Raw genomic sequence first — 9,131 nt, 5'->3', positions numbered from 1 at the left:
TTAGTGTAACATACCTTTTATGTGGCTGGAAGTCTTGATATATTTGGCCTTAAGAGCTTAGCCCCAATAGTGTGGAAGCCTCAAATGAAGTCACAACACATCAAGGACAAAGGTAGGACTTGAGAGAGAATCTACATGCACTCTAAAACCTTCATGAACTCCAAGAACATGCACACACACATATGGGTGGTGGTTTTAGGTCAAGATGCTTGTATTTATATGTGTGGTATTTCAAGGGTCATGGGTATAACCCAAACCTATACCCATGGATTTTATGATCCATGGTTCAAGTGGCCCAACTCTTGATGTATCCATACATAAACTTGGTCCAAAATGGATCATAAGCCCAACACATATAAATATCACTAATTACCATAATTAGTCCCCATAGATTTAATTAGTATCTTTTGATCACTAAATTAATTTCAAATTAATTCTTGATCAATACTAATTAAAACATATGATTTCATATTAATATATTATAGCTTATAATATATTAATAAATCATATACAACCTCTTCTCTCAAAAGTCCATCCTAACAAATTGTCCTGATGATATGCAACCCAAATGGGTCATGCTACTCTCGGGTCGAGTTCATACCAATAATAGTTATGGGCTTAGACATCTAATCCAACACTTTCATGCTTTAGGTCCCTTATTAAGCCTTTCTTGAGCATTGGAGCCTCCTAGTGTCATGCATGGACGTAAAGTTAGCAACTTTACTTGGGTTTCCAACCCTTGGGTATCAGATCTGCATTTTCTAAGCATTAGATTTGATAAGAAGGGGCTGAATGTGTTAAGATTGGGAAAACTCGACGAGCTAGTGATAGGCTAGGGATCTTCAGGAATTACATGATAGAATTGCCTAATTGTATGATGCTTGATAGCCTAGGACTTTTCTTTTATGGAATTGACATCATTACTATAGTTGCTTAGTGTATGAATCATGGTTATATATAACTAAGATCTTATATCCTGTGGATGTTTGGTATGGCCTTATTCCCTGTTCTTGTTTGATGAAGGGCTTAGGGTAGGATCAAATATTCGAATGTCTATCGGGTCCAATGTTATGTATGGCTAGCATACACGAGTGCTGCAAGGTTGGTGGAAGTTTCATGGATGAGTTGTGTGGGGTCAGCCGGCCAGTCATGAGATGTTTAGCCTTTCCTCTAGGGCGTTAGGATCGAGTGTTCGTCTATGCTTATGAGTTTTATTAGGGCATTGTGATGATCCTTGAGACAAACACGGGTAGGTGTGGAAGGTAGTATAGGCCCGTACTACTGAAAGCACAAGACCCGTACACGTAGCAAGGAAGTCAAAACCTCTAGGGATCCGTTGGGAGTTGGTTCACCGATATGATATGTGGATTATCTGATATCTTCTTGGTGTATTTTCAATATGGTGACTACGAGGCGAGTTGAGATCGGATCCGGGTCGAGATCAGAAGCTGGCAGTCAGGGTGGGCCAACATTGTCAGAGGACCGTGTCAGGGAGATCATTCGTGAGGAGGTGGTTGCTATTGTCCGAGGTCAGATTCCGGAGATGTTCGGGTCTATCAAGACCACGATGATGGAGTTCTTTGATGATCGCTATGTAGCCATTGCTGAGACAGCTGCTGTTGCAGCCTCCGCGACTGCAGGTGTTGGGACAGGGCGGGCCTTTCAGTATCGGGAATTCGATAATACGAAGCCCCCGACTTTCGATGGAGTTCAGAACCCGATCATAGCCATGAGGTGGCTTTCTAATGTGGAGGGATGTTTCTTCACTTGTTCATGCCCTGCTGACCAGAAGTTCAGGTGCGCTCTGGACCTTCTGAGGTCCGGAGAGAAGGATTGGTGGAGGCTTGCTACTAGTTCTTATTCTACTGAGCAGAGAGCTGATGTGTCTTGGGAGCAGTTTTCTGAGATGTTCCGCTCCCGGTATGTTCCGCTGGTGGAGCGTGAGAGGTTAGCACAAGAGTATTTGGACTTGATTCTGAGGTGGTGATGGAGATCACCAAGATGGTCACAGAGAGAGCTATGTTCTGCCCTAAGTTTGCTGCATCTGAGCAGGCTCAGATGACCCATTACTTAAGCATGCTCAAGACGGAGATCAGACAGTTTGTTTCTACCCAACGCTACAGTTCATTGTTGGAGATGCAGGAGGCCGCCAGGCGGCGTGAGATCGAGATTGAGTTGCAGACTTGGGAGTCGAGACCGACCTCGGCGCAGTCGCATCCTGCGCCGAAGCGGTTCAGTGTCGGTGAATCCAGGTCGGGGATTTAGAGGGGTCGCACTTATGGGAAGTGCTTCAAGGTACATGATGGTGTTTGTCGGTCTTCTTCGGGTTGCCACAAGTGTGGCAAGCAGGTCCACATTGCGAGGGATTGTCGGCAACAGACCCCAGCTTCGTGCATCAGATTGTGTTACCATTGTGATCAGGTGGGCCATATGAAGGCCCAGTGTCCCTTGTTAGCCACCAAGCCGGCACAGGCTCCAGTGCCGGGTATTTTTAGGATTAGTGACGGGAGTCAGGGTAGGCGAAGCCCCCGAGGGCTCGAGGGCACGCTTTCCAGCTCACTGCCGAGGAGGCCAGGATAGCACCAAATGTTGTGACTGGTATGTTTCTATCCCTTATCTTATTGATTATGTTTGTTTTATGCTCATATGTTTGTACCTCTGTTAGGTACGTTCCTAGTGAACTCCTTGCGTGCTTTAGTGTTGTTTGACTCGGGTGCGAGTTGGTCTTTTGTTTCTCGGTCCTTCAGTAGGGAGTTTGTTTTCCCTAGAGAACAGGCACTAAGGGAATGTATGAGCTTCATCCATATCTCTCCCCTCATATTTTTGCCATACATCGTACCAACGCAGCCACATGGCATCATCGATTGGTACACCTCAACATAAAGTTTTTCAGCAACTAGCATCATCTCTTTCTTTTAGTTCTAGCTCCATTAATAATTGTAACTCGTGCCAAATCAATAAAATGCATCATTTGCCTTTTCATGAAACATCTCTTAACTCAAATGCTCCATTTGAACTTATATTCTCTGATGTCTGGTGTTCACCTATTGAATCCTTTGATCAATACAAATATTACATCATCTTTGTTGATTACTTCTGTAAGTATATCTGGCTATACCCAATGAAAAAGAAATCTGATTCCCTCACCATATTTACCTGCTTCCAACTCCATGTTGAAAACTTTTTCAAAACAAAAACAAAACAATTGTTTTCTAGAAATGGTGGTGAATATATCAAACTTCAACCAAATCTATCATCTTCTGGTATATCTCATCTTACATCACCACCTCACACACCAAAACACAATGGCTATGTTGAAAGTATGCATAGACACATAGTCGAGACTTCATGCTCACATCACAATCACTTTCTGGCCCTTTTGAAAGGTCTTGTATGCTCAAGAGTCATATTAAAGTGATATTGCTAAATAACATATGATACTAATGGGTCACAATAACAACAACTTGATACAATTGATTGTTTATTAGAAATTGATTTTAATAGATATTCAATAAAACTCTTATAATTAAATTAGGAATTATTTGTTTCATGAAAATAATATTTTTCATTAGCAAGTAACATTATATTATTTAATATGGTATGAATTAATAAGTCATGCACAACTTTTTGGACTTGTTAGAAACCGTTTGTCTTTTACTCAAAAGACAAAGTTTATATTTTATAAACTTTGAGTTTATAAAATTTAAACTAACTGATGGGGTTCTTGAAGTTAAAGAAGAAACAAAGAGAATAAAGAACAAAGAGATAGAAAAATCTCGATTAATTTCAAGAAGAAAATAATAATAATCGTCCTCCAATAACCAAAACAAAACAAGTAAATAAAGTGCAAACTCCACAAAAAGGAAAGCAAATAAGTCCCAATCAAATACCAATTGGATATTATTCAATTACTAAAAATAAGCTACAAAAGATAATCTCCGACTTGAAACCATATCCACGCATCAATATGGCTCCACCTCGAGTTGGCTACGGCGCTGGTTCAATATCAGAAGGCTGGTTAAAATCCATGTCCACATCCGTATCATCCTCCCCCGCTTGAAAAGGACTCGACCACGAGTCTGTAACAACATCAGCATCAACCGTAGGCAAATAGGGCGTTAAGTCACCAACATTAAAAGTAGCGGATACATTATAGTGGACGGGTAACTCGATTTTATAAGCATTATCATTGATGCGTTTAAGCACCTTAAAAGGTCCATCAGCGCGCGACTGAAGCTTACCAAAGCGCCCACCCGGAAATCGTTCTTTACGTAAATGTATCCACACAAGATCACCCTCACGAAACACAACCCGTTTACGATGTGTATTTGCTCGCTGTTGATATTGCATATTATGTTTAATAATTTGGTCACGTACTTGCATGTGAAGATCCTGAATCTGTTTCGCACGTGTGTCCCCCTCGGCATTAAAATGATCAACGCCCGGACAAGGAGTAAGATCAAGAGGCGTGAATGGATTACGTCTGTAAACAACAAAGAACAGACTCTTACCTGTTGACCCATGGTTGGACCGATTATAAGCAAACTCGGCTTGTGGGAGGACAAGATCCCACTGTTTCGGGTTGTCCCCAATAAGACTGCGGAGGAGATTACCCAAACTACGATTAGTGACCTCCGTTTGACCGTCCGTTTGAGGATGATGTGAACTACTAAATTGTAACCGCGACCCCAAACGCTTCCATAATGTGCGCCAAAAGTGGCTCACGAATTTAACGTCCCGATCATATGTAATGCTCTTAGGAATACCATGTAAACGAACAATTTCACTAAAGTATAAACGTGCAACTTGACTTGCATCGTACGTCTTTGCACATGGAACAAAATGAGCCATCTTGGAAAAACGATCAACAACGACCATAACCGAATCCTTCTGGTGTTGTGTACGTGACAATCCCAAAACAAAGTCTAAACTGACATCCTCCCAAGGTCCATCGGATACAGGAAGGGGAGTATAAAGACCCGCATTCATATGATGTGTCTTAGCGAGATGACAAATGTGACATCGTTCAACAATTCGGGATACATCTTCCACTGCATTAGGCTAATAAAACCTATCACGTAGAAGACCCACTGTCGTGTCTCTCCCAAAGTGACCTCCCAACCCTCCTTGGTGATATTCCAAAATTATAGCATCCCTGAAAGAACAACGTGGCACACACAAACGATTATTTTTAAATAAAAAACCTTCATGTTTAGTAAACTCATGGAAGGGATGCATGGGGCACTGTTTCCAAGCACTAGCAAAGTCAGGATCATCATGATATAAGTGCTTGAACATATCAAACCCCTTCACTTGAAGCCGAACAGAAGTGAATAAAGAATGACGACGACTTAATGCATCCACAACAGTATTAGCCGACCCTGCCTTGTGTCGAATAACAAAAGAAAAATCTTGTAACAATTCAACCCATTTGGCATGCCGTGGATTGAGCTTGACTTGAACCTGAATATAACGCAAGGCTTGATGATCGGAAAAAAGAATGAACTCAGATGGTAGTAAATAATAACACCAGTATTCAAGACTTTGAATGATGGCATAGAATTCTTTATCATACGTACTATACTTGTGTCTCGTGTCATTAAGTTTTTCACTAAAAAAAGGTACGGGACGCTACTCCTGGCTAAGAACACCTCCGATTCCCAAACCCGACGCATCACATTCAACTTGGAAAACTTCATTGAAATTAGGAAGAGCGAGGACAAGAGCACTAGTAACACGTAACTTGAGTTCATCAAAGGCCTTTTGAGCTGCCTCAGTCCATGTGAAAGTACCCCTTTTCAAGCATTCGGTAATTGGCGCCACAATAGTACTAAAATTGCGAATAAACCTGCGGTAGAAGGAAGCTAAACCATGAAAACTACGAATATCATGCAACGTCTTCGGAGTAGGCCACGAGGTAATCGCAAGAACTTTAGTATCGTCCATTTGAATCCCATCACCAGAAACTAAATACCCAAGAAACACAACTTCATTGGTGAGAAAGTGACATTTGCTAGTGTTAGCAAACAATTGTTGTTCTCTAAGGATGGTAAAAACAGCACGAAGGTGGTCTAGGTGTTTTTGAACAGTTTCACTAAATATCAATATGTCATCGAAATATACCACTACAAAACGTCCAATAAGGTCCCGAAATATATGATTCATAAGTCGCATGAAAGTACTTGGAGCGTTCGAAAGACCAAATGGCATTACCATCCATTCGTATAAGCCATCACGCGTTTTAAACGCGGTTTTCCACTCGTCACCGGGTCGTAAACGAATCTGATGGTAACCACTACGAAGATCAACTTTAAATTTTTTTTAGCACCATGCAGTTGATCAAGAAAATTCTCGAATCTGGGAATAGGAAATCGATATTTAAAGGTAATTTTGTTAACCGCTCGACTATCAATACACATACGATATGCACCTCCGTGTTTTGGAACAAGCAACGCGGGAACGGAACACGGACTCATACTTTCACGAATAAGGCCCTTCTCGAGTAATTCAGCCACTTGGCGATGCAATTCCGCATATTCTTTTGGGTTCATTCGATGAGCAGGTTTGTTGGGAATACTCGCACCAGGTAAAAAGTCGATACAGTGCTGGATATCGCGTATAAGAGGCAATCCGGTTGGAATTTCAGCAGGAAATACATCATGAAATTCAACAAGTAACGGTTGAATTAATGGAGGAGTGTCGGTGATGTGGGTATTCGATTCAGTCACAACCAAGGCTAAAAGCATGTTTTGTGTCGTGGACTTAAAGTAACCCAAGAGTTCTGATTTATTTAATATCATAACATGTGCAGGTGAATTTCGAACATCCAAAGGAGCTAACACAATATTAAGGCCATCTTTGGTAAAACTATAAGTATTACGAAAACAGTCGTGTTTAGTGCGACGATCATACTGCCACGGACGCCACAATAAAAGATGACATGCATCCATTGGTATAACCTCACACCATACTTCATCAGAATATTTTTCGCCAATCGAAAATTGAACTAAACAACATTGTGTAACACGAACAAGATTATCTTTTTTTAACCACGTTAATTGATAGGGCTCGGGATGATCCTGGACCGCCAAATCAAGCTTGTCTACCATTATTTTGGACACCATATTATCGCAGCTACCACCATCTATAATAATCGTACATACCTTGCCTTTGGCTGTGCACTTAGTACGAAAGATGTTGTGACGTAACCAGACTGTATCATCCGCCGATTTGTCCACGGTGGTGGAAAGGATCCGATGCACTACCAATGATTCCCCCTGATCCGGGTATAGAACTTGTTGGTCTTGTTGTGTCTCCTCCTCAACTTCACCATCGGTGTCATACGTACACGGTATATCATCAACAAATGTAACAAGTTGCTTGTTTGGGCAGTCGCGAGCATAATGACCCAAACCTTGACATTTAAAACAACGTTTACTTCCCGTTTGGTTTGCATTTGTGAGACCCGTACTCTCTGGTCGCGGTGTAGGAATAGGCCGCGATGTTGGTACAGCTGGAGTTGTTTGGCGCAAAGGCTGTGGAGGCCGAGAAGTTGTAGCCCGGGTTTTATTATTAAGTTGCTTCTCCACTTTAAAGGCAAGCCGAATGACATCGTCAAGGGTCCAAAACTATTGTAACTGTACAATATCAGTGATATCGGATCGCAATGCGCCCAAGAACCTAGCAATCACCTGTTCATCTTCTTCGTCCGCTCCACAACGCACGCATAACCGATCAAAATCTGCCACAAACTGTTCCACGGAAGAGGTGTTTTGCATTAAACTATGATATTCAAAAAAAGCGTCTTGCCTGTAATTGATCGGTAGAAACTTTGCACGTAAAAGCTTCTTCATCTTTTCCCATGTGTCTATTCGTGTTTTCCCTTGTTGGCGCCGTTTCTGCTTGACGTGATCCCACCACAAGGAGGCGTATTTACGTAACTTAATAGCCACAAGTTTAACTTTTAGATGATCTGGAATAGCTTGTATATCAAACACACATTCCACTGTACTCAACCAATCAATGAATTCGTCCGGTTGAGCTGTGCCCGCAAAATCCGGAATCTCCACGCGTATCCCCAAAGAACGGAGGGTATCCTCTCTATGTTGTGGACGTGCGTATTGGTTTGGACGACGACCAAAAGGATTCTCCTCTCCGTCAAACCCATCGTCCCAGACGACAGAATCCGACTCGTTTTCCTCATTGTGGTCCTCCTGGTGAACTTCCAATTCTCTAATCTGTTGTTGTAATCGTTCGATTTCCTCAACATCCCGTGGGTCACGATTTGCAACTGGTGCGTCATGAGCATCACTCTTACGTGTGGTACGTGGTCGACCTCTGCCCACCATGATCGTTGCAGTGCTGAATCTGATACCACTTGATGGGGTTCTTGAAGATAAAGAAGCAACAAAGAGAATAAAGCACAAAGAGATAGCAACATCTCGATTAATTTCAAGAAGAAAAAAATAATAATCGTCCTCCAATAACCAAAACAAAACAAGTAAATAAAGTGCAAACTCCACAAAAAGGAAAGCAAATAAGTCCCAATCAAATACCAATTGGATATTATTCAATTACTAAAAATAAGCTAAAAAGATAATCTCCAACTTGAAACTATATCCACGCATCAATATGGCTCCAACTCGAGTTGGCTACGGCTCTGGTTCAATATCAGAAGGCTGGTTAAAGTCCAGGTCCACATCCGTATCACTAACATTCTTCTTTTTATATATAATTTCAAAATTTGCATAAAAAGAAGAAGAGTATGGTTTTCCATTAGTTTATTCAAAAGTAATGAAGCATGGGAGACAAGTTTATGATATGGGGACATATGTGCTTAAAGTGTTAAGACCTAATGGTTAATACCTTCACTTTATGCATATAAATAAGAGGCTTGCATTTGGCTAGAGTGCTCATCCCTTCACCTCTTGCAAGTGGCCGAAATCTATTTCCTCTCTCCCTTTCTCTCTAGTTTTGGTTAGAAAACTTGAATAACACTTGCATCTTCATGCCCTCTTTAAGTTCATATTGGTTATGAACTTAAAGCTTAAGGGTTTAAGAGTTTTGGACTAGCATCTACATCAAGTTGAGTCATTGTTGGTGTCTCAAAAATTCCACATTCTTCATCAAGT

The 9,131-nt window shown here is 41.4% G+C and overlaps 1 protein-coding gene across 1 annotated transcript; it reads right to left on the bottom strand.

The window, feature by feature from the left end:
• Positions 1–5,631: 5,631 nt before the first annotated feature.
• On the bottom strand, positions 5,632–8,348 carry LOC145107108 (uncharacterized). The gene is made up of 3 exons (XM_079043976.1): positions 7,692–8,348; positions 6,422–7,628; positions 5,632–6,308 (listed from the first exon to the last, which is right to left on the bottom strand). The coding sequence occupies exons 1-3, from the start codon at positions 8,346–8,348 to the stop codon at positions 5,632–5,634; spliced, it is 2,541 nt and encodes an 846-aa protein (XP_078900102.1).
• Between the last annotated feature and the right edge of the window lie 783 nt (positions 8,349–9,131).

The sequence above is a fragment of the Lactuca virosa genome, chromosome 4 (assembly GCF_052849685.1).
Source record: "Lactuca virosa cultivar CGN04683 chromosome 4, Lactuca_virosa_CGN04683_v6, whole genome shotgun sequence".
Classification (NCBI taxonomy): domain Eukaryota; kingdom Viridiplantae; phylum Streptophyta; class Magnoliopsida; order Asterales; family Asteraceae; genus Lactuca; species Lactuca virosa.
Note: the sequence above shows the minus strand (reverse complement) of the source record. Positions and strands in the feature narration are given on the sequence as shown.

Coding starts and splice junctions, on each gene's coding strand:
- LOC145107108 (XM_079043976.1), bottom strand. CDS start 8,348: ATGGTGGGCAGAGGTCGACCACGTACCACACGTAAGAGTGATGCTCAT. Junction 7,629..7,691: donor CGGACGAAGAAGATGAACAG/GTGATTGCTAGG, acceptor CAGTTACAATAG/TTTTGGACCCTTGACGATGT. Junction 6,309..6,421: donor AAAACACGGAGGTGCATATC/GTATGTGTATTG, acceptor AAAAATTTAAAG/TTGATCTTCGTAGTGGTTAC.